Source organism: Rhinatrema bivittatum, chromosome 1, assembly GCF_901001135.1.
Source record: "Rhinatrema bivittatum chromosome 1, aRhiBiv1.1, whole genome shotgun sequence".
Classification (NCBI taxonomy): domain Eukaryota; kingdom Metazoa; phylum Chordata; class Amphibia; order Gymnophiona; family Rhinatrematidae; genus Rhinatrema; species Rhinatrema bivittatum.
In genome coordinates this window covers 285,833,242-285,859,140 of record NC_042615.1, presented here as the reverse complement: position 1 = coordinate 285,859,140, position 25,899 = coordinate 285,833,242, and the positions used below count along the sequence as shown (strand labels likewise).

General features: G+C 43.3%; 1 protein-coding gene across 2 annotated transcripts in view; it reads left to right on the top strand.

Moving 5' to 3' along the window:
- Positions 1–24,682, top strand: part of LOC115088103 (zinc finger protein 271-like) — a 28,176-nt gene extending 3,494 nt beyond the window's left edge. For both annotated transcript variants that reach the window (XM_029596061.1, XM_029596070.1), the window contains exons 2-5: positions 7,466–7,592; positions 9,040–9,159; positions 9,847–9,957; positions 18,970–24,682. In XM_029596061.1, coding sequence (XP_029451921.1) covers positions 7,559–7,592; positions 9,040–9,159; positions 9,847–9,957; positions 18,970–20,771 — 2,067 coding nt within the window. In that variant the 5' untranslated portion in view covers positions 7,466–7,558 and the 3' untranslated portion in view covers positions 20,772–24,682. The remainder of the gene's footprint in view (positions 1–7,465; positions 7,593–9,039; positions 9,160–9,846; positions 9,958–18,969) is intronic.
- The last annotated feature ends 1,217 nt before the right edge of the window (positions 24,683–25,899 follow it).

The window sequence follows — 25,899 nt, the reverse complement described above, 5'->3', positions numbered from 1 at the left end:
TTATTTGTTGTGTTTTCTCAATAGGACATGCATTAGTGGTAAATTACTGTCTTTTCATAAGGAAGGCTATTGTACTGGTAGTAGAGGGTAGTAGAGGGAGTTTGTTTTGCGTTAACTGAGGTGTCACCAGAACATCTTTTTTTGTATGATGTGTTGTATGGGAAAATGCCCTAGTTCTGCTCTGCACCCATTGTTGGGGATCGAGGGGGTCCCTGTGGGTGCAGAGTGTATGTTTACATTAGCCCCATGAGTCATGTGTTCAGTGTGTCACACATGTGAGAACCATCTGTTAGGTGTGTCCCGACAGAAAAAAGGTTGAGAACCACTGATCTATAGAACTGGCTGCTCTCCCCTCTTCTTAAAAGGAGGCTTCTTAGAGGGACTATTAAGACCAAATAAACTTGTGCTGCTGAAAATGACTGCAGTCTATTAAAAAAAAAAAAAATCCCAGTGTGGTTATACTTGAGCAGCACCTTATGGATTCCTCAAGTGCTTCCTAGCCCTTATTCATGTTCCCACATGGAAGACCCTCAAGCTGGCCTTGACAATGTTAAGAGTGCTTGGAGCACTCCTCTGGCTGGGACAGCCCTCAGCCCTAGTTAATCGACAGGACAAGAGGAGGAGATAGCTGTGCCTCCTGGAAGGGAGGATAATGCCTCCATGTGGAAGCTGTTCAGGAAAAGGAGCTGGTGATGCTTAATTCCAGGTCGCAGCACTCTGTGAAACACTGGTAGACAGTCTGTAGGGGGATCCTGTTCCTGGGTGCTTTGTAGCTGTTCCCTTAGCCATACACACACACACACTTGCTGCTATATCTGGTAGTTGGAGATGGGCTCTCCTCAGTGTGGGACACCTGATTCCAACCTTAAAGTGGCCAAGCCTATATGGGAAATATGTTACCTTCCCAGGGAAGAGAAGGATGGGCTATTGGATCATGGGGGAGAGGCTAAGACCACAGTTGGTGGAGGAAAGCAAAATGTTCAGGGACCCCCATGATAGAAAGCACAAGATTCTGCTTAAATAGTCTCTCTTTTTTTTTTTTTTTTTTTTTAATGTCTAGTTTCTCTTCCCAGGCTGCTATGTACAATGGCTTTGTGACTCAAATCCTCATGCATTGGGTCCAACATCCCTCATTGGAGGCCATAGTGACCATTTCCACAGTTAATGATATATAGAAGATGGAGGTCTTGAACCTCCCTATACAGGAACTAATAGCTCCTGGATGTGTTTATAGCTGGTGAGGCTTACACTGTGGAGATAAGTGAAGTTGGGAGCTCATTTTAGTCAGATCCCCATCTGACCTGATCAGTGCTAGTTCAAGGAGGGGGGAGGGGGGGGGGGTGTCACACAGTTTATGGCTCTGCCTCTCAGGACGTTCCCTCTAGTTGTACATTTGTATCCTCTAAGAGAACTGTCTTGTAGTATGGATCCTGGAAGTTTAGGGCTCAAAGTTCAGAGCCCAAGACCAGTCATGGTTGGGAGGCATTTCGGAGGCTACAAGCAATCTGCTCAGGCAGCTCTCTCTTCCTTGGGGAAGGATTCCAAGACAATCGATTTATCTGGGGCAGTTTCCTAATCGTGGCAGGGTTCTGGGTATGCTGCTTCATGGAAACACTTGAAGTCTTCTGTACTAGATGGTGGAACATTGCTGGGAGACTTCCTTGTCCCTTCCGTGTAGGCCTCAGGGACAATGATACTAGACTAGTTTAGTTTAGTTTGGTTAATTACGGCTTTGGGGCACTATTGCTTCCTTGAAAAGAGAACACGGGCATAGTATGATTTATTTCAGGTCTCCTACTAGAGGCAATGAAGTATTTTATTCTTGTGGTCCCATGGAAAATGACAGACAATTGTCTTAGGTGATTCCCCTCATAGATACACAGGGGCATTACTGCTTATTCTCTCCAGGGATTATAACGAGGTAGATGATTTATCCTGGATCCCTTACTGGCAGCTATGAGGCTGTTCCCTTGTGCTACCCAGGACTTCAAATACATGTTGGTCAAAGAGTAGTAAAGGCCTCCCTTAATCAGATGTCTAAATATTCAGGACCAAGATGAAACAGGAAAGCCCAGGATTACATAGGGGTGGAAACCCTATGCTGACTGATGCGTATATTGAATAGCAATTAGTCTTTCCCAGTCTCTAATGTATAAGGAAACCCGTATATCTCCAAAGAAGATGGGTAACCTTATGGCTTTGGAAATCATGGGTTCAAGGCCTCGCTCTTGGTGGCCAATTGTCTCATTCCAAAACCACCCCAACCAGGGTCTGTTCAGCAGGTCCTAGGCTCCAGAGCAGTGGAGCTGAACATACAGGGTGGCCTCCAATACCAGCACCATTTATTGGAGGCAGGCTACTTTTCCATGGGCCACCCTGTAGTATCTTAGGTACAAACCCAGGTGCATCTCACTCAATTTACTCTCCTCTCAGGATGATATTCAGTAGCCCAGGGTCACAAGGCTATTTTCCCTCTCTCTAGGGAAGTTGTAAGGAGCCTGAACAGGTGGTTTTTTTCATAGTTACTTCCTGAAGGGAGTAGATCTTGAGTCTCTTTCAGGGTTCTTTTGCGTTGTAGACATGAGCCTTATAGATTAAGAAAGGAGTTATGATCCAGGACAGCTGAAGCAGGGGCAGTAATCCTAATGAAGAACCAATGGGCCTAAGTCTAGGCAGTGGGTCAGAGCCAGTTGTCGAGCACACCAGGAATCCTGGCTTCTAGCTCGGAAGAAGGTAGCCTGGGCGGTAGTGGTCAGTGTAATGCCTTTAGCTGATATGAACAAACTGAGGGAATTAGTAATATAGTAAATGACAGTAGATAAAGAACAAGTGGTCTATCCAGTCTGCCCAGCAAGTTGTTTACAGAGTAACTGCCGCTCCATGCAGGTTATCGTCGTGGAGAAATATTACACACCAAGTTAACATAGGTTACCCCATTTATTTATTTCCATCCCCCTAGCCTTTAGGGATCCACAGTGATTATCCCATGCCCCCTTGAACTCCATTACTGTTCTCATCTTCACCATCTCTTCCAGGTGGGTATTCCACGCATCTGGCATGTGTGTCTGCTGGTGTCCAGTACATTCCCTAGACTGAGTTCTGAAGTTGAAAGTAGGGGTGCTCCTTCACACTAGTCGGAGGATTCTTCCCTAGAAGATCCCTTCAATTCTCTTTTACAACCTTGGCTGCTAAGAAAACCAGACTACATAGTGAGGATACTTAAATGTTGGGGGTTACCGTCGTCGATGGTGCGAAAGCAGACAACGTAGCAGACCTTTCAAGTTTAGAGCCTCTGCAAAGTCAGTTTACGAAGGAGACAATGTTTCCTATTGAGGGATTCATTCCCTTCCTTCAATCTTGTCCTTCAGCCAAAGGAGATTAGGATGAAGACATAACTCACAGAGATTTGATTTTGGCTTGCTGCAAGAGACATAGGCACGGAAGCTTCCTGGCTACCTTTTCAGATAAGATACTTATTTTCTTCCGAGGATTCAAGATCACAAGTCCTCCGCTGTGGGAGGTCTCTTCAGCTTGGAAGTGAGCTTATTTTGAAGGGATCTGGTTCCTTTTTGAGCTTCATAGGGTAACATCTTGGTGAAATAGGACTCCTTGGTGCCTTTGGTAATTTTAAAAGAAAGGGTATCTATGTGCCCAGTATGCCTCCCCTTTTTTGGGGGAGGGAGGGAAGGGTAGAGTTTTACTACTGTCGGAATCAGGCTATTTTCACTTATGAGGTTGACAGGCGATGTAGTTTAGGACAAGGTCAGCCACTTCAAGTCTGTTTTGAGATGTTTATAAGTGACCAGTTTCTTCTCAGATAGATCTTTGGTCTATTAATGTGACCTGTTAAAGCACAGTGGTTTCTAAGGCATCAATTTCAGGAATAATTAAGGAGAAGAGCAAATTGGCCTTGCCAGCAGAGTTTGCAGGCGTCGGTGACCCTGCTTAACAAGAGTGAAAAAATTCTGAATCACAATCTATCTGTTCAGAAGATAATGGCAGGGCAGCACCCTTGCCCCCTTCCCCCATTGCATCCCTGCTCTAATCACCCCAGGATAGGTGGGGAGAGGATACAAGACTCCTGAGACCTATCATGGCTTCCTTCTGCCCAGGCTGGATGGAGCTTTGGTACATCCCACTGGTCTGAACTGGTCAATAAGGAAGGTGAATTTTAAACTTACTTGTTAATTTTCTTTCCTTTACTCCTGCCAGACCAGTCCAGAACCCACCTAAGGAAGCCAAAACATCAAGGGTTCCTAGTCTGATAAGGTCAGAAATCTAACAGTGAGTATACTGCTGCCCACGCAGAAAGCAACTGGCCTATTATGAGCTTGGTGTAGGGATTTTTATTCCTGGGTTGATGATCATAGAGTGAAGTTTCTTGGCTGTATCAGATTTTTGTTATTTGGAAACCAAAACAAATAATTGCCTTCAGTTGAACCAAATCTTTACAGGTGTAGTGAAGTCAGCTTTGAGCTTTTTTTCTCTGTCTTCATTTGCTGGCAGGAGGACATAACACACTTGCCTGGACTGGTCTGGCAGGATTAAAGGAAAGGAAATTTAACAGGTAAGTTTCAATTGCACCTTCCTGCTACAGCCTCTTCCCTCACAAACAGCCTACAAGGAACAGGAGGGGAGGGCTTGGGGTGAGGCTGAGGCTGGAGCAGACAGAGTAAATGAAAGAAGAGGCCTGTTCCCCCAATGCAGCCTCTCTCCCTCTCTTGTCCCCTCCCCCCATTTCCTCCTGCCCTGAAGGTAACAGGAAAAGACAGAGGCGGGCTCACGATGTCGGACCGGCCCGGGTATTCGCCGCCCAGGACACGTCACATGATCTGCCGAGCACAGCTCTGCACGGCTGTGCATGGCAGACCACGTGACTGGAGCGATCGGCCCACCAGGGGATGCCCGATTCCCCGATAGACCAATCCGCCCCTGGGAAAGGATGTGTGAAATTGGAGTGCTCAGAGAAAGCAGTCAGAATGTTTAATCCCTCAAAGATCTTTTAAAATCAAACCAAAGATGATTTTGATATTTGTGGATTGAGTAATGTCCCTTTATAAGAATTTCATCTTTATGCAAATGGATTTTGGACCTGCATGTGGCCAACCAGCTATAAAGACATGGATGTGGTTTTTGAGGTCTAACTGTTTGTGCCCTACAACTAACAGAGAGGGCATTAATGTCTAACACTAATGCCAACAAGTTTCAAACTTGTTAATTTACCAAGTGTCTAATATATAGAAAGTGTAGCAAATACAAAAATCAACAACTTATCAAGATGTCACTTTTTTGTTTTGAATTGTTTTTTATATTTTCATGAAAGTCCTTGTCTTTTGAGTATATTAGCTTACATATGTTAAAAATGCCCTCCACATCAGCAGTTTTTCATGCTGTTAATTACATGAAGGAATGTATGCATTTTATATATAGTTTAAATTGTTTAAAAACATCTTGAATGGATTGTAGTTGAAAAAAAAAGGACTCTTTTTTTTGCATAGTAAGAGGTGTGATTTTTATGCCAAATTATGCAAATATGCCATTTAGCACGGAGGGCAGTGGTGAGAACAAGGAAGGGTGATGACCAGAGTGAGAGTATTTTTTTGCTGATGTACTGCTTTCCTAAAACCTCATAACCATTTTCTGATGTGAAGGGAAAAAGAATCCCTAAAGCAGAGCTTTCCAAACTGTGTGTCGTGACACGGTAGTGTGTCGCACACCGCGCCGTCAACTCCAACGTGAGTTTGGGCTTTTTTTTTTTCTAGCAATTCACTTTTTTTTTTTTTTCAGTTTGTGGGTTGCTTATTATTGGGTGACTTTTGCTGTCAATTGTGGTTTTTTTGGGCTTGGTGGGTGGGACTTAAGCCCAGCTGTCCCTGTCACTGGCTGCTGCTGCCGATGAGGCCTGGCTACGAGGACTACTGACTCCAAGCAACAGAGTCTGGTGATCCTGGAAGGTGTTATGCACCAGGGCAGGCTTGAACCCTGAAGGGAGTGAAGCACTTAACTGGCAACAATCAAAAAGAAGAGGTTCATGAGTGTGGGAGCCAGACGTGCTGGAGGGAGAGAGATGTGTGTGGGGGACAGACATGTGCTTGGGCTTGGGTTTTTTTGGAAAATAGCACTTGGAATATTATATATTTTTAATATAAATGAAAGGTTTTCATGAGAGAGGTTGTGTCATGAAACATTTTTATTTATGTGGAGGCCCTCTAGATTGTAAGCCCTCTGGGGATAGGAAAATACCTACAGTACCTGAATGTAATCCACTTTGAAGCGCTGAAAAAAGTGCAAAAAGCGGAATATAAATAAATAAATAAATGTATATATTTAAGGAAACATACATAAATTGTCTAAATATGTTTAGTTTCTTTAACCTTTAACCTCTGGTTTGCTAGTAGACTGAATTACTGTGTCGTGAAATTATGTTTGTCTAAAAAGTGTGTCACCAACATGAAAAGTTTGGAAAGCTCTGCCCTAAAGGGATGAAACTTGAAAAAAAATAAAAAAGGTTACTCAGTCTGTCAAAAGCTGTTGCATTCAGGTGTATCCAGAGCTTGGTGCTCTTTGCTGCTCGGTCAGTATTTGCAAGCTGTCTGGTTTAGCAGTCAGGTCAGTACTTGTCATCAAGTCCTTGCTGGAGTCGTCCTCATGGTTTATATTCCCAGGGCATGGATGTCATTTCACAAGTCCATCCTGTGCTCTGCTAAACCACATAGAAATGGTCAGGAACAGAGTTACTTATACCCAGGCATTATTGGGTCATTTCAAGCTGATTCACTTACCTGGTCTCTTGGTAAGTGTGTGCCGCCTTGAGCAATATTTGGAAAGGCAGGAAAAAAAAATCCCCAAATTATTATTATTTTTTTTTTTGGCTTATCTGGTACTTTATATGCAATTTCCTGCAGTCTGGCAGTGTGATTACACCAAGAGAGGTAAATTTTGAATTTAGTCTTAAAACTTTCTCAACAGTGTACTTCAATGCATTTCTTGGGTTGTAAACAGGTATTGCACCCTAGTATTTAAATTATCTATGCATGTAACATGCAGTTCCAGGGTTTGGTTACTAATTCTGGCCCATACAGTTCAGTTTTATGCCAAATTTATTTAGGTTTAATCCTGAATAAGTACTCAAATAATTGATAACTCAGTGTGTATTTCGGATATCTTTATTGATTTGTAGAGAAGCAAGCCGTTTGTCTGCTGGAGATGATACTGGGTATTTTGCCAGTGTAGAAACCGTCCTTCAAGTATGTGTCAGAAAGCCAAGGCTTATCTGCCCTTTGCGACCCACTTAAGATGCGCATGTACTGCTGGTTGCCCAGAAGAATAGAAGAACTGCCATGTCATCGGCATTCCATGGCCATTGTAGCTAATTGCTGTTGCGTGTGTAATATTTTTGGCTAACAGCTGTGAGTTACCCCCGGTTGGGACTGAGGAGACAATGAGTGTGTGCTTCCTGTTTCAGGTGCTGCTTACGTCCTATGCTGTTGCAGTCCAGCCTCTGAAGAGGAGTGGGAGCTTTTAGAAAAAACGGTGGAAGACGCTTTAAGAGGGCACAATGAAGGAAGATGATAAAGCCGAAACATCCCTAGGTAAAGACTAGCTTTTAATCTTATTTCATGGTCATTAAGATTTCATTCACCACCTTCATGTGCAAGGTATTGCGCTCCGCGTCTCTTCTGTGGACCTCCACCCTTAGCTTCAAGTCCATCATTCCTTCTATTGTTCATCTCCCTCTGTCAGAGGGACGTCAAATGCTGTACATCAAGGTCCACCAGCAGGTCTGGTTTTCAGGCCATATGCAGTGATTATTTATGAAATGTATTTGTATCCAGAGAAGTGGCGTTCAGTACCTCTGCTCTGTCACCTTAAATCTCCTCTGTTGGATAACTTAAGATCCTCATCATCTTCCCTCTACCGACCATATTGCCAAACGTTTTTGACTCCCTACCTCATAGTGTCTCTCCCTAACACTACTGCAACAAATCCTGCTCAGCCTCTCCTCCCCCACCTAATCTATCCAGAGCTAGACCACCCCCAACGCAAGCCATGCCATTCTCTCTCAAATTTCTTCCTCTCTCTTCCTTCCCATTCTAGGTCCTTGCAATGGTGTCCAGCTCCTGTGTTACATTCAGACTGCTTTGTTTTTTTGTACCTGATCACTCCTCTCACTTTACACTCGCACTTGCACATAGTCCATAGAAGCCCCCTTTCCATGTCTCTCTGCAGCCTTCCCATCTGCCGGCTTTGAAAAATTCCCCCAAGAAAATGCACTTGCCATGTATTCCCCCTTCGTCATGTTTCTCGCTCCATTCTCCCCTGCCCCTCATCCAGATAAAATTAGAGGGATATGGATGGCAGGAGTACATAGTAAGTGTATTCCTTCCCTGGCAAGTGCACACCTGCAGCTCATTCCCATCCAGCCCTCTCTCCTCTCCCTGACCTACCTCAATCATGTGCAATCTTCCACTCTCTCTTTCTTTTTCCCTCCATCCCTCCCACTCTTTCTTCTACCCACTTTCCTCCTGCCTGCCACAACCCTCTCTGAATTCCCAGACCCCAATTGGAGCCAAAGATGCCACCGCCTCCTTGCCTGCTGAAAAAATTCCACTCGTCCCAGGCAAGCAGCAAGTTAATTTTTAAAATCCTGTCTGATTTTCTTTCTCTTCCCTTTTTGGTGGGGCACCAGGTGGCGGAAACGTCTATTGCCAATGCCTCTGTTGTCTCTGCTGTGTGAGGGAGATTTGCACTGCTGATGCCTGTGCAGTATTTAAACTCTTGGGTTGTGAGGTAGTTTGTACTGATACTGCTATGCTGTCCCTATTTGGCAGTGGGGGGCGGTGTGAAGATTGGTAACACCTATTCATTTGTTCGGAAGACGAATCTGAGGGATAACTTGAATATGCTGCTGTCCATGCTGTGTCAGTTAGGTGGATACGTTTCTAATGCTGTCACTCTGGCACCTCTCACCAGCACTGAATTCATTTGGAAAATTTAATTAAAACGTAAACTAAAATATGTTTTTTGTTTCCTTTCCAGGTTTGAGGTGCACAGCTGCTGAGCCTGAAATCCAGTCGGGGCTTAAAGAGGTCGGGGAAGACCCTCTCCAGAATCACTGGGGTTTGCAGGAAAGAGAAAAACCTGAAAGCACTCACAGAGGTGAGGAGCAAAAAGAAGGAGCTGGAAAGCTCAGGAAGGCTGCAGGATATTGAGAGGTTATTTGGGCCGCACACCCAGTTGGCACGTTTCTTGTCAATGTATGTCACTGACATGGGAGGAGCAAATAACTTTTTAACAGCTTAGGGTTTTGGTACATGCTGAAGTGCAGGGCTAGTAGCTGTATTCTTCTTGGAGAACTTAGGTTGTACGGAAAAATGTATTTAAAGTAGGAATATGTTTTTACTTTTATTGGCCCCTTGTGTGCTCATTTTTGCTTCCGCCAACAAATTTCTTTACAATTAGTTAGAAATGAGAATAAAGCCGGGGGCGGGGGGGTAGATTTGACTTTATGTATTTATAGGACGATTTGCTATTGCTCGCCATTCAGGCACCAATTTGGCCTTAAGCATGATTCTTCCCCCAGGTTTGGTATAGGCTTGTATGGCAGTGCCCTTTGAGGGAAGACTAATTTTGTGCCTTCATGTTTTAAATACCTCATAGTAGTAAAGAGTACATGTCTGTCTGGCTTACTAACATGTTAAGGGGTTCATGTGATGTGTTGTCTAGTATAGACAAATAAGCATTGATTTGTCCAAAGGTGGTTGTAATTACTAACTTTTAGCTTTTGTATAAAATGTTTCTGATGCTCATCATCATTTTATGTGTTTCTCTTTTGAACCTGATCAGATTCTACAGCTGCTGAACCTGAGATTATATTGAGGCTTGAAGAAAAAGATGAGCTTGTCGAGGACCACTGGAGCTCGGATGAAATAGAGATTACTGGAGTTGTCCTTAAAGGTAATAACTATTGAAGAGCTCGGGAGGCCTTATAAAGCTGGGAATGCTGGAATCTGTGCATTACCGTTTTTATAGTGAAAATTGTACAATCTCAACTCAAGATACCAAATTTCTGGCAGCAGGACTTTTTTTTTTTTTTTTTAATGCCCAGCACCATCTGTTCAGAGAAAAAATGGTGCTAAAGAAAAATAGAGGAATCAGTATGTTGCTCAAAATGCCTTCCTCATGACGAGGAGCAGCTGCTCAGTAATGCTATTCTCCCAGGACAGTCCTCACATGTGGGTGACATCAGTTGGAGCCCTGTCACAAAATACTTTTGTCAAAGTTTCTAGAACTTTGACTGGCACTGTGAGTGTGCCACAAACCCTGTGGCCACACGGGGTCCCCCTTCAGTCTCTTTTTTTTTTTTTTTTTTTCCGCTCAGCAAGTTGCCTCGCGGTTTAGAAGCTCTGTGAGACATTTCTCACACTTTTTTTTCTTCATGAAAGAAATTGAAGTTTCCCTTCCAAATATCACCCTCACCGGGGTCCCCCATCACGCTCCATTCCCTCAGACGCTCGGTAATTGTTTTCCCCGTAGTTTGCGGTCTGTTCCCGGCAGCAAACCTCTCTGTGCCCAACAGTCACCGACCACGCGCCATATTTTTGGCATGGCGACTGGCTTTAGAAAATGCCCCGAATGTCCGAGAACCATGTCCATAACAGACCCACACAATGTTTGTATTTTGTGCTTAGGACCCTCGCACGACATCCGTCGATACCCCAGTTGTGCACAAATGACCCCCAAAAGGCCGGCACGCTCGACTGGACAAGATGGAGCATTTGTTTGTGTCGAAACGTTCTGCTCCATCGACTCCAGTTCAAGTGACGTTGACCAGATGGGGCCCATCTACTTGGAGATGCCCCGCCAGGAACATCATGGTGCAGGTGACCATCCATCACCAACCCTTTCAAAAGTATCGGAGTCATCATCCTTGGTGCCGGAGAAGGACTGGACCGAGCACAGAGGGGAAACACCAGCAACAACATGCATCCCTGCCTGGTGCCGGCACCGATACTGCAGCGGCATCGACTTCCACCGAGCCGCCTGCGAAGAGGGCCCAGGGAGAGGAGCCCCCATCCTCCTCTGGACCCTAGACCCCGAGGCGTTCCCCCACTGATATCGATGCCGGGTACTGAGCCTCCACAGACCCCTGTGGAGTCTCCAGTTATGCCTAACCTGCCTCCTACCCCAGGCGCAGTGTTGTCTACACCAGTCTTCAGGGAGGAGTTGGACAGATTAGTCCAACAGGCAGTGCTGAATGCCCTTTGGGCCTTCCAATCGCCACTGGTGCCCTTGATGTTCGCACTGCTCCTCGAGCGCTTGGACACCCTCATCGGTGCCCTATTGACTCAGCCCGTGCCATCGGACATGCTGGCACCTAGTCTACCATCGAGGCCTCCACAAATCCCAATTCCCATAACGGATTCTTCGGAGGAGGAGGCGACTTCTGGCCCGATCCCGGCATGGGATTCACCGATGCCGGAGCCCATTCCAGGTCCATCAGGAATGTCTGTGCCTAAGCGCACCTCATCCGCCTCTGTGCCCTCTGCTAGCACCACCTCCTTCAAAGCTGGTGCCACATCAATCGATGCCACCTCAACATACATTGATGCCGTCTCATCCTCTAGGCCAGGGGTGGGCAATTCCGGTCCTCGAGGGCTGCAAACCAGTCGGGTTTTCAGGATATCCTTAATGAATATGCATGAGAGAGACCTGCATACACACTGCCTCAGTTGTATGCAAATCTATTTCATGCATATTCATTAGGAGTATCCTGAAAATCCGACTGGTTTGCAGCCCTCGAGGACCGGACTTGCCCACCCCTGCTCTAGGCTCTAGCATCCTTCCTCCCTCAGGAATACCAGCGGGACAGGAAGAAACTCCCTATGATACATGGGAGGAGGCATCCTCGGACCATTCCTCACAAGCCTCTGATGAATTGCTCTCAGAGCCTTCACCTCCGGAAGAACGGTGTCGTTCTCCCCTAGAGGACCTCTCTTTTGCCAGCTTTGTCAAGGAGATGTCTGACATTGTACCTTTTCCACTTATAACGGAGGAGGATGCTCACCATAAAATGTTGGAGGTCTTACAATTTGTAGATGCTCCAAAAGAGGTAATGGCGATACCAGTGCACAAAGTTCTACTTTACATCTTGCACCACCTGTGGGACCATCCAGGTACTCTCCAGTAAACTGGAAGACAGATGCTACTTACCTGGTCCAACAAGCCCCAGGATTTCAAAAAAGCCAATTGCCCCACCATTCAGTAGTGGTGGAATCGGTACAAAAGAAAGCTAAAATATCCCATCCGCACTCCTCTGCTCCTCCTGGAAAGGAATAGAAGGCAGTGGATGCATTGGGACGTAGAGTCTTTCAAGGGTCCATGTTGATAGTGCGAATAGCATGACCCAATATAACAGAAATCTCTGGAAACAAGTCCAGGACTTTGCAGACACCTTACCACAGCAAAATCAAAAGACATTGTTCTCCATTCTGAAAAAAGGATTGGAAGCAGGTAAACATGAGGTCAGAGCTGCTTATGACTCTTTTGAAACAGCATCAGAGTCTCCGCAGCGGGCATTAGTGATAGGCGCTGGGCCTGGCTCTGGGCATAGGCCTCAGACCTACGCCCGAAGATGCAGAACAAGCTTGCAGATATCCCCTATACAGGAGAAAACCTGTTCGGGGACAAGATCTAAGATGCAGTGGCCCAGTTAAAGGGCCATCATGAGACCCTGTAACAACTGTCACCTCAGTTGCACCCTCCGTAGCCTGCAGGGACACCAGAAAGCAATACTACAGACCATGCAGATATTATTCTCCCACATCCCGTTCTCGACTAGATCGGGCCCCTTGGAGAGGACATGGACACCTAGAGCGCAACCAGCTTCACAAGCTGGGCCTGCGACTGGATTTTGACTCCTTTCCAGAGAGCAGCAGTCATCCCCCCCCCCTTGATCCCACAGCCCAGTTTACCAGTGGGAGGCCGCCTCTGCCACTTTGCAACCAATTGGCACCCAATTACCACGGATCGGTGGGTTCTGTTCATCATAACCCATGGTTATCGTCTACATTTTTCAACTGTACCCCCAGACTTCCCGCCCATTCCATCCTGGAGCTGGGACGATCACACAGGACTTCTCGAATCAGAGTTCTTGACCATTCTGTCGGCCAGGGCCGTAGATTGTGATAAATTGCAGGAAGACCTTGAGAGACTGGAAAATTGGGCATCCAAATGGCAGATGAAATTTAATGTGGATAAGTGCAAGGTGATGCATATAGGGAAAAAGAACCCATGCTATAGTTACACAATGTTAGGTTCCATATTAGGTGCTACAACCCAAGAAAGAGATCTAGGCATCATAGTGGATAACACATTGAAATCGTCAGTTCAGTGTGCTGCGGCAGTCAAAAAAGCAAACAATGTTGGGAATTATTAGAAAGGGAATGGTGAATAAAACGGAAAATGTCATAATGCCTCTGTATCGCTCCATGGTGAGACCACACCTTGAATGCTGTGTACAATTCTGGTCGCCGCATCTAAAAAAAGATCTAATTGCGATGGAGAAGGTACAGAGAAGGGCTACCAAAATAAGGGGAATGGAACAGCTCCCCTATGAGGAAAGACTAAAAGGTTAGGACTTTTCAGCTTGGAGAAGAGACAGCTGAGGGGGGATATGATAGAGGTGTTTAAAATCATGAGAGGTCTAGAACGAGTAGATGTGAACCAGTTATTTATTCTTTCGGATAATAGACTAGGGGGCACTCCATGAAGTTAGCATATGGCACATTTAAAACTAATAGGAGAAAGTTCTTTTTTACTCAACGCACAATTAAACTCTGGAATTTGTTGCCAGAGGATGTGGTTAGTGCAGTTAGTATAGCTGTGTTTAGAAAAGGATTGGATAAGTTCTTGGAGGAGAAGTCCATTACCTGCTATTAATTACGTTGACTTGGAAAATAGCCATTGTTATTACTAGCAACGGTAACATGGAATAGACTTAGTTTTTGGGTACTTGCCAGATTCTTATGGCCTGGATTAGCCACTGTTGGAAACAGGATGCTGGGCTTGATGGACCCTTGGTCTGACCCAGTGTGGCATGTTCTTATGTTAATCCATTGACAACAACTTCACAGATATAGGAGTATTTAACTGATCAACTTGTGAAGACCAACTGCAAACTGCTCGCTTCGAGCAGCAGAAGCAGATTATTCTGAATATAGTTGTTTTATAATATTCTAAAAAAAATTTGTAATGTGTTCCATATCTCTGTCTTTCAGCCTTTTTATAGTTTTCATGTCTGTTATATAATTTTTAGGTTGAGTATTCTTAACTAGTCTAGCCAAAATAATTTGCTAGATTTATTAGCATATCTAAAGCCCTTTAATGCAGTATATGATTTAAATTATTCCTAATTGAGTCAAAATATACTTTATTCTTAGCAGTCATCTTAATATGTTGTTGCTTCTCAAGCATCAATAGTTTGATCAATCTCAGAATTTCTGCATTGCAAATTTTTTCTATTTGCTGTATGCTTTAATTTTGCCTCTCATTACTGTCTTACAGTATATTATGGACTGCTGGTATCTGGAGTAATTTCATGGGTGGTTTTCACCTTTAAATATTCTTGCCTTGTTTATCTGATAAAGATACAAAATGTTGTATCATGATATAAAAAAAACTATTAAAGTGCCATTTAAAAGTTGTAGATGTGACCTTGTCCAACTGCAGCACCAAAGAAAATGGCGTCATGATTAAAAATGGTCATAGTACCATAATACCATAGAACTCATGAAAACATGGAAGTAGAGCTAAGCAAATCTATATGGGAGCAACCATCATAAGGTTTGGAGTAAAATGAAGTCTTAACACATCTGGATTTAATATCCACCAGACATCTAGTAACTGAAGCTCTTTCAAAAGAAAGAGCTAATCCCATCCCTTTCATCTGAATTTTAGCTAGTCATGGTGATATAGCATCAACACATGGATCGATTTAGATTAAAATCTCCCCCTATAGTAAATATATGATCTATAAACTGACTGTAAAGTTACTAATTGTGAAAAATAGAATGACTATATGCATTGGGTGCATAAATAGTTCTAATAAATATTTATTTCTTTTGGAACCAAGACCAATCCAGACAAATAAGCCATCAGGATCTATAATTTATTTATTTATTTATGTTTTCTATTTCAAAGGGCAAATTCTATGTAGCATGGAAATCTCTCCCATTTGTTTGCTAGGATAGACCAATGTGTATATATCATATTCTATCACATTTAAATTTTATGTTCTTCTGTAGTCAAACAGATTTCCAACAAAACACAATGGGGTAGATTTAAAAAATTGCGCGATCAAAAGTACGCTGGATTTTATAAGATACGCGCGTAGCAGCGCGTATCTTATAAAATCCGGGGTCGGCGCGCGCAAGGGGGTGCACATTTGTGCAACCTGCGCACGCCGAGCCCAGTGCGCGCTGCCTGTTCCCTCCAAGGCCGCTCCGATTTCGGAGCGGCCTCTGAGGGAACTTTCCTTTGCCCTCCCCCCCTTACCTTTGTTGGCAGATTTACGCCTGCTAAAAGCAGACGTAAATCTGCGCGCGCCAGCGGGCTGCTGGCGCGCCGTCACCCGACCCTGGAGCTGGTCCGGAGGCCTCGACCACGCCTCCGGGCCGGCACCACGCCCCCGGGCACGCCCCAAAACGCCGCGTCATTTCGGGAATGCCCCCGACATGCCCCCTCCCCGCCCCTTTTAGAAAGCCCCGGGACTTACGCGCGTCCCGGGGCTCTGCGCGCGCCGGCGGCCTATGCAAAATAGGCACGCCGGCGCGCGCAGGCCTTTTAAAATCCGCCCCAATATGCATTTGCAGTTTTCTAAACATAGTAAGAATATTTTCCTTTTAATTGGTGAATGGACTCCATCAGTAGGGGCCAACAGATTAGGGCGCACAATTTTAATGTCCACAGCTTTATGCTGTTCAGAGACGAGCTTTAATTAAAGTTTCATAGAGATGATTCCAATATTATAACAGTAATTTAGCGGTCCCCCGACACAGACCGCATTTAGAAAAACTGCATTGGGAAGGTCCAAAGCTGGGGGAAAAAAAAAAAAAAAGGGTCAGAATGTAGACAGGCAAGGTGATAAAACAACAGATGCTAAAACAGTATATATAATTATGGTCAAAGTATAGAAAGTGAAAGTAATAGCACCATGGGGTCTCACCAGTAATTTGAAAGCAATGGCTTAACAAAACACTCAAGGGCTTTTCTAAAAGAAATAAGTAAAAAAAAAAAAAAAAATTAGGTGAAGCAGTTTAGTATAAATAAAGTAGAACAAAATTAAGGTTACAAAAAGGTAAAAGAAAAGTGACAACAGCAGCTTACTGATTCTAATCAAGAGGCAGATATAACGAATAGCATAGCTGCAGAGGCGGGTAAGAGAAGGATTTAAATAGTGGTGCAAAGGGTGCCATAACGAAAATCATGTGACAGTATCTACCAAGCAGGTCAACGCCAGGAAACATCATGAGGAGCATCAGAGGAGATGTAAAAGGCTGTAAAAAAGGACAAGAAATTACAAAAATTCAAAAAGGAGAGTAGGCAGCAAAGGAAAAGAAGAATTCAAAGGGAAAACAGACCAGTCAGTCTCAGCATTGAGTCCGTGAGGAGACAGACTTCAGAGTATATATCCAGCAAACTTCCTGTTGACTAAGTATACTGGAGAAATCCCCCCCCCCCCCCCTGTTTGAACAGTAAATATTGTCTATAACAAAAAAAACCACAGGTCCTCTGGTATATGGTGTGCCTCTCGCCAGTATTGTATAAGAGGAGCATTTTTCTCAAGAATGGCATAGACATGATAAATGCTCAAAGATCCAAGTTCAAATTATAAGGATGGTTGTACCAATTTATAGAGGAGAGAACAAGGACAGCGTATCTCATAGTTAATGCCAGTGGTGTTACAGTCTGAGGAGAACCTTAAATCTACAAGCTTATAGAGAGAAGGATGTGAAAAGCCAGAAATGGTTAGAGAGAGTGGACATGCTTTGCACTTACCACAGGGGGAACGTCCGGAGTGTAGGGAGGGTGTCTGCACAGGTTCGTGATAATCAGAGGAGACAAGCCTATCGCAAAGTTTGCATCCCCTTCGAAAGGCAAAATGGAGACATTTTAAAAAAATCAGGATGGGACACGTAGTAGAGACTGGTGACATTGTTTAATGATACAAATTTCAAACAAGCAGGGAAAAACAGAAGCACATGGGTAAAAGTGTCAGAATCATTGAGGAAGATTTCAGAAAAAATAAATCTCGATCAGTATATAAAGCGCATTTTAAAAGTGCATTTAACCACTCAATGTGGATAACCATGGGAGAGAAAGTGAACATCGAGGTTGCTTTGTGCAAGGAACTAGTCTCGCTGGTCTCTACTACGTCCCATCTTGATTTTTCAAAAGTCTCCGCCTTGCCTTTCGCAGGGGACACAACCTTCGTGACAAGCTTGTATCTTCTGAGTATCAGGGGGAGTGCCTAAGCTCTGGGCACTCCCCCTGTGGTAAGTGCAAAGCATGTCCACTCTCTCTAACCATTTCTGGCTTTTCACATCCTTCTCTCCATAAACCCGTAGATTTAAGGTTCTCCTCTGACTGTCACACTTCCGGCATTATCTACGTGATACGCTGTCCTTGTTCTCTCCTCTATTTCGATAAAACCACCCATATGATCCGAACACAGATCTTTCAGCTTTTATCATGTCTATGCCATTCTCGAGAAAATGTACCTCTTGTACAACACTGGCAAAAGGCACTCCAAATACCAGAGGACCTGTGGGGTATTTGTTTTGTTATAAACCAAAAGTTTTCTGTTCAAACAGGCAGAATTTCTCCCATATACTACTTCAATGGGAACTTCGCTGGATAAATTGCTGAAGTCTATGTCTCTTCATGGACTCAATGCCGAGATGGATTGGTCTGTGTTTTGTTTTTTTAATGTTTTCCTTTGAATTCTTCTTTTACTTTGCTGCTGTCCCCCCTTTTTAAATCTTTGTTTCTATTACTTTTGCTTTCTATACTTTGACTACACTTACATAAATATTTTAGTATCTGTTTTGTCAATTTGAAATGGGTCAGATTGTGAATAGAAAGGCAAATGTCTCCTGCCTTGTCTTTTTAGCTCATATGTACCAAGCAGAATGCTACAGTTTCAAGCCTCAATGATCCTTATGCTAAGCTATGTGCAATATACATATATTGATCCACATTTATCAATTATTGAGGATTGTTTTGATCTCCTATCAACCCAACTTTGCATACAATAATCTTCTGGGAATCTAATTACTAACTACCTAAAATCTTAACACACAGGGTGATCATACTTAATTATTTCAAGATGGCAAAACAATGTGCCAAAGCAGTGGGAAGAGCTGGATAAATGTTAGGTGCTAACTAGTAGAAAAAAGGAGATGATAATGCCTCTATGTAGGTAATTGATGAGACCTCTTCTAGAATATTGTCCAAAGCTGGAGAGCATATCATCAAAATGATATAGACAGAGGCAGTTCAGTGAAGGGTATCCAAAATAGTTAAGTGTCTGCACTATAAAAAAATATAACCCTACATCAAAGTTATAAGTAATAGAAATAAGGCACAAGAAGCAAGTGTTTTCAATGGAAAGATCATTTTAATGAGGGCCCAGAGGGGATAGACTAAAGGAGTAGCATAAGGATATGTTTCTTCACAGAAAAGGTAGTGGATACATAGAACAGTCTTCCTGTGGATGCCAAAACAGTACCAGAATTCAAGGTATGAGATAAGCACACAGGATATTGGGGGAGGGGAAGGAAGCCTGAGATCAGATGGGCTGTATACCATGATATCTTAGATGGAGCTTGCAGTCCTTTTCTGCCATCATTTTCCATGTTTCTGAATTAGCCACACAAATTAATATGCAAACTTTATTGAATTCAACAGGTGATGATGTCGCTAAAAGACAGAAGCAGCATCAAGATGGGCATTCTGAAAAACAAGATCCACATCCAGCATTGTCAGGAAAGGTCAAAGAGAAGATTCTGCACTGTTCACAGGAGGCTGAAATTTGCAAGAAACAGAAGAAATTACAAAGCGAACAGAGAGATCCCATAGACAACAGTCTAGAGCAGCCTTTGCAGTGGGAGAGGGCTGACAACAATTCATATACCAGTGACAAAGAATTAGAGATGCTTTATGTATGCACTGACTGTGGAAAAAGTTTTGCTGAGCCAATGAATCTTTTGAAACATCAGAAAGTCCATCAAAAAGAGAAATACCACAAATGTATGTACTGTGAGAGAGGCTTCAGCCAGAACTCCAATCTTATAAAACATCAGCGCATCCACACTGGGGAAAAGCCTTTCACATGTACGCATTGTGAGAAAAGCTTCAATAACAAACCTAGTCTTATAAGACATCAGAGAATCCACACGGGGGAGAGACCCTATAAATGTCATGAGTGTGAGAAGTGCTTCATTCAAAGCTCAGATCTCAGCAAACATCAGAGAATTCACACGGGGGAGAGGCCATACAAATGTAATGAGTGCGATAAAACCTTCAGACAGGGCTCCATTCTGATTCAACATCAGAGAATTCATACAGAAGAGCGACCCTACCAGTGCAGTGTATGTCAAAAACGCTTTAATAATAAACCAAGCCTCAATCGGCACTTGCGGACCCACACAGGAGAGAAACCATACCACTGTACAGACTGTGAGAAGAGCTTTAACCAAAAATCAAACCTCATCAAACATCAGAAGATCCATGCAGGAGAGAACTCTGCTTTCTACATGGAATGGGAACAAAGCTTTACAGAGAACTCTGGCTTCAGCTGCTACCACCGAAGGATCAATATGAGAGAGAGACCCTTCAAATGTGTGGAATGTGAGAAAAGCTTCTGTGACAGTTCCAGCCTCAGTAAACATCAGAGAATCCACACTGGGGAGAGACCTTATAAGTGTTCTGAATGTGATAAAAGCTTCATTCAGAGCTCAGATCTCAGTAAACATATGAGGACTCACACAGGAGAGAGACCGTATGCATGTACAGAATGTGATAAAAGCTTCAGTCAGGCCTCCGTCCTGATTCAACATCAGATAATCCACACTCAAGAAAGACCATACAGATGTCTGGAGTGTGAGAAAAGCTTCAATCAGAAATCAAATTTAATTAAGCATCAAAGAATCCACACTGGGGAGAGGCCCTATGAATGTACAGAATGTGGGAAAACGTTCAGTTATCAATCAGTTCTGATCAGACATCATAGTACTCACACGGGGGAAAAGCCTTATAAATGTACTGAATGTGAGAAAAGCTTCAGCCAGAACTCACATCTTATTAGTCATAAGAGAATGCATACCGGGGAAAGACCATTTGTATGTAACGTGTGTGGAAAGAGCTTCAATAACAAGCCAATTCTCGTGCGACACCTGAGAAGTCACATGGATGAGAGACCCTTTAAGTGTACAGAATGTGAGAAAAGCTTCATTCAGAGCTCAGACCTTAGTATCCACTTGAGGTCACATACAGGAGAAAGACCTTACAAATGTACTGAATGCGATAAATGTTTTAGCTACCAGTCAGGTCTCATTAAACACCAGAAACTCCATATCCAGTTTAGAGACACTAACAGTGAAGAGTCCTTTATATGTAATGAATGTGGGATGAGCTTTAGTCACCATTCTGTTCTTATTGAACACCATACTACCCACCTGTCAGCCCAACATGCTCTACCTCAGGCATGAGGTTCACTTGTGTTGTGTTGGTAGACACTAAACGTAACCCCAGGGTGATGGGATGCATGCATCAACGCAATAAAATCTGCAAATGTTTATCTTCCTGAACACCCAAAAACCCCAGTTAGGCTTTCCAAAAATGCTGCCCATAAATGGGGCACTTTTTAAGTATCAGAAGGAAGAATTTTTGGAACAAACATATTAAAAATTGCTGCTGTGGCAAGTTTTAGAAAGTAAGTGAGCATTTAAGATCAGTGTGACTCAAGAAGGAAACTTATTCCTGCCATGCACAAAACAAAACATATAATAACATCAAATGAGAAGGAATGATAGGGTGGGTGCCAAAAAGAGCCTTGATAGCAGAGCGATTTCAGAAGATAGACCTAGGCTTTTCTTTGTCCTCTCTGTAAGGCACATCCTTGCACTGTGAGGGGCTCTGGACAGAGGGCTGCTAATGTCCACATGGAGAGACACTTTTCCCAGTTACTGTAGATGCTGCAAGGCCTGTGAACGGTTTCCTGGCTTGGTTATCCTTACCTCTCTGACAGGTGTTTGAAGGGATTCACGTTGATTGGAAAGATGACATTAATAAATGTGATTAACTGCAGCCAACAGGTTTAATGTGTCTCCTAAAAATTGGGTTGTCCCCTGTGAAGCTCTTCTCATTAAAAACGTAGGCAGTGATGGCAGATAGATACGACCGCATGGCCACTTGGGTCTTTTTTAGTTTCCCTTCCTGCTGCAGTACATGCCCTTCCAGATCTCTGGCTTTACCCCTCATTTCCCCACCAGCCAGGAATTCCCCATTTGTCCCAGGCCCATCTGAATGCTCTTCTTGCTTTTATCTTTAGTGCCTATACTGGCAATCTTGTTCCATGCATCCAGTATTCTTTCTATGAAGAAGTACTTTCTTACATTTTATTTAATGAGTTAGATATGAAACAGTCTCGTATAATATGAAATTATAATGTAATTTAATCCATCTTGCATGCTAAGTCAGAAATGAAAATGAGATGAATAAAGCACTTAAGGTGAAATAATTGGTGAGAAAGAGGTAGGCAGCCTAATGTTAGCTGGATCCTCCAGCAGGGGTCAGTAATACACTGTTTTATTTATCCTACTCCCATCTACCATAAGCCTTAGGCTCTTTCGTATAGCTGGAGGCAGAGAAATCAATGTTTACATGCTCCAATGCAAAGAACATTCACTCCTGCATCCTATTCCAGAAACAAACTATAAAAGCTTGGAAGCTTTCTGTGCCAGAGTGCTCCCAAAGGCTGCTGTGGCACAATTGAAGTAGGGTGGCATTGCTCATCGTGTTTTTTTCCCAGAGGAAGTTCATATTTTTATTATTGCATTTTGAAATACAGCTCTGATGTGGAGCCAGTAACATTTGGACAGCTCACCTTGTTGTGGACGGATGTGGGAGAGAGAAAACTACAGTGCAATATCAAACACTTGCCCCAGGACGTTCATGAGTTCATGGGCCGTTTTAAAGGCAGCAGAATAAAAGGCCTAAGACATGATGTTATGTTCACTAAGGACTGCTGAATATCAGCACCGTGGTATAAGAAAAGTGCATGGCCCAGAACTTCGCCGGTGGCTACAAAGCAGTTTCATTGATATTGGAAATGGGGAGACCTTCTGCCAACATTGGAAATGGGCTGCTGTACCGAAAACAAAAAAACACCACCAGTGAAAGGCATCCGCTGCAAGTTTTGTAAATACTCTGATATTATAGCACTTCAGCAAAGATTCAACTAGTATTACAGAGAATGTGAAAAGTGAAAAATATTTGCAAAAACAAAAGTGCTTAGGAGACCCAAAGAAGGAATGATGGGATTATGCAATGGACAAGCTGGTATCATGAAGTATTGAGTGGTATTGCTGCTATGAGTTGTCAATCAACCAGTACAGTCGCTCTTCCCTTCTTTAAGGTGAAGTAACAGAGTATTAGTTTGCCCAGGAGGTGCAGGTTATAGCCTCAGGCACAGCTGTCATTACTGTTGTATTGTGTTACCATTGTTGGCTATCACGATGGCACATTCTATGACTGACTATAATTCACTGGTGACGCGTCAGTTTAAAGTTACCGTGGAACAAATTTACATTTCAAATGATAAAAAAAAAAAAAAAACCCTCAAAATCCCAGCAAATTAGCTTGCATAACTTTTTAAATTTGTTAATTTTTACCCAAGAATTTTAATTTCCTGCAACTACGGAAAGGGGGGGGGAAACCCCACTGAAACAAAAGAAATCATTAACGCCAAAGCTTCACAATAAAGTGCTGTGATTTTTTTTTTTTTTTTTTTTCCTCCTGATTATTACATTTAAACTTTAAAGCAAAAATCCCTCAGTGCTTTTTATGGAAATGTATGCTTGCATTTTCTTTTCTGGATATTTTTCCCCTTCCTTTCGTTGCAGAAAATTAAGGGGCAGATTTTAAAAGGTACGCACGCGATTCCCGGCACACGGACGGGCGGATTTCATAATCTGCGCGCATGTGCTGGCGGCGCGTACAGGGGGAGGACTTTAGTAAATTTACGTGTGACGAAATCGTGCCTTCCCCCATTTCCTCCCAGTCCGCTCCAATTAACGAGTGGCCGGAGCTGAAGTAAGTTGTGCGCGCGCTGGTCAGCTGCCGATGCGCAAATCATCAGGACAGCGTACAATGCCGCTGTCCCAGCCCGGCACTTGTGCGCATACCGGGGTTTACGCGCATGGCTGGGCCCGTTTTAAAATGCGCGCAGCAGGCATAAGGCGCGGCCACACACATAAACCCCCCGGTTTTACGCGCGCGGACCTTTTAAAATCTGGCCTTTAATGTTTGAGTCAAAAAAAGATGTGTAACCAAGCTGATTTGAGGATTTTCACCTCTCTCCCTCAATTATCCAATTTTCATACCTCCGCACCCTTCCCACACACCTGTGCTAGCATATACCCAGTTAAGAACAGAATCTTCACCAGCCTCAAGGGGTGGAGGGAACGCTCTGTCCAGATCTTCCCTCAACACTGCTTTCTGACTGGCAGGGGTCACCACAGGTACCATGTTCCCTTCCTCACGGGGTGCAAATGTATCTCCTTCACAGCACCTCTGAGCCCCGCCAGTCCTGATGGAGCGGAGATTTAAGCTCAAGCCTGCTGAGCCACGGTGCCGGTTAACTTGCAGACGTTTTGCACTTTTTTTTTGCCCAAACTTAACTGCAGAGGTTACGAGGCTTATGAAAAACTTGATTTGAATTTTCTAGTATTAAATCTTTATAGCTTTGTGTACAGTACATGGAACAAAACAGGATTATTGGGAATGCTGCTCCTTTTCTTGTGATAGAAGAATGGCCAATAAAAAAGAAATCCTGTGTAGGAAGGCTGAGGTGCTGAAGGCTAGAAAACTTGTAATTATATTATTGGCAAAACAAATAAAAGCACTAAAGGAAAAGTGGAGAGCAATTGGTGAGTATTGGAAGGGAACGTGATGAATGGATGGATGGCACGTGGTTGGCGGTTTCTACGTGCAGTCACATTGTGCGAACTGAAATTTGCCTAGAAACTTGATAAACAACTGCCCATGCTGAACTTAACCTTTCCTTCTAGTGGAGGGAGCAGTACCCCATACAGAGAATATGCAGTTGTGCTCTGTGATGGAAACGTTATTTGCACTAACCATGAGTTTCCATATGCAAAACTGTGAGCAGGAGCGCTCTCTCCCACTGGTTGGTGCTGGACGTGAATGTTGTGTTTTTTAAGGCTTTTGCTTTTCCAGTGTGCCTGGGGGAATGTCTTGTCATCAGCCTGTAGGGTGCTTGCTCTGCTAAAGCACTTTTCGGTGACAGATTACTGGAGGTTGGCCAAGTGCACTGTTGTATTTCAATTCCAGAACCGTGCTGAAAGTTCCAACACCAAATAAAGAACTTTACATAATACTTTAACGCACCTTATTTAATGATTGAACTGGGGTTGTTTTGGTGATGATTATGGATATATTGTAAGGGGGTGTGTGTGGTTTTTGTTTTGTTTTGTTTTGTTTTTTTAATTCTGCACGAGTGTCTAACCTTGCACAGTCCACCCTGAGCCATACTTTCAGTCTGAAAATAAAATGAGACACTTTTATAGCTTAAAAAAAAAGTCTATTACTAGAAAGCAGACCCAAAGCAAATAGTTGGCACAATAACTATTGTATATTTCATGAGGGAAGATTTTCAAAGGGATCTGGCTGCCTACAAAATGAGGTGGCTAGATCCAACAAGTTGAACATTTTTCCCTGATGACTAAATGTAGTTCTTTATATTCATTAGGGTAGGGGTTCTTAAGAGGTAAGGAGAAACCTAGTGGTTAGTGCAAGCCATCTATGAACCAGGGAAACCAGGTTGAAATACCACTGATGCTCCTTTTGATTTTAAACCTCTATGGCCTCAGGACCTGATTTTCTGTGTTTATTGGGAAAATGCTTAATAAATGAGACCCTTAGATTGTAAGGCCTCTGGGGATAGGGAAATACCTACAGTACCTGAATGTAATCCACTTTTTATATTCAAAAAGTGGAATATAAATAAAATAAAGAGTCATTCAGGTTTTCAGAACATCCATAATGAATATGACCTAACTGCCTAGTGTTGATTTTTGACACTAACAAGCTATTTAGGAAGAGAAACTCTGACCATACAAATTTTGGCTGGATAGATTTAGGAACAGTTTTGCAGCTGCAAATGTGCTTAAGATGGGCTAAGATTTTTGTTTTTTTTGTTGTTTGTTTTTTTTTGGGGGGGGGGGTTATTGTTTTTTAGCCAGCAGTTTTGGGTTCTCCTGACCCATTTGAAAATGTACCCCATAACCTGCACTATGGATATTTGCATTAGCCAAAGTAGAAGATTAACCATATGTGTAATACAATCCTTGTTTCTTGGCACTAGTGCAGTGGAAGCGAGTCATCTAGTGCCTGCTGTGTAACTGCAGTAACATTTCCAGTTCATGAAGTTTCACGATCATTGCTGAACTCGTCATGTAGACAGGGCTGAATTAAAGGTTGGCACAGTCAGGCAACTGGCCAGCGAGCCAACCTGTAAGCAACGCTAAATATCAGTTTGAAAGGGCACAAAATTAAATATCTGTTTGAAGGCGTGCCCACCTGTCTCAGTTCAGT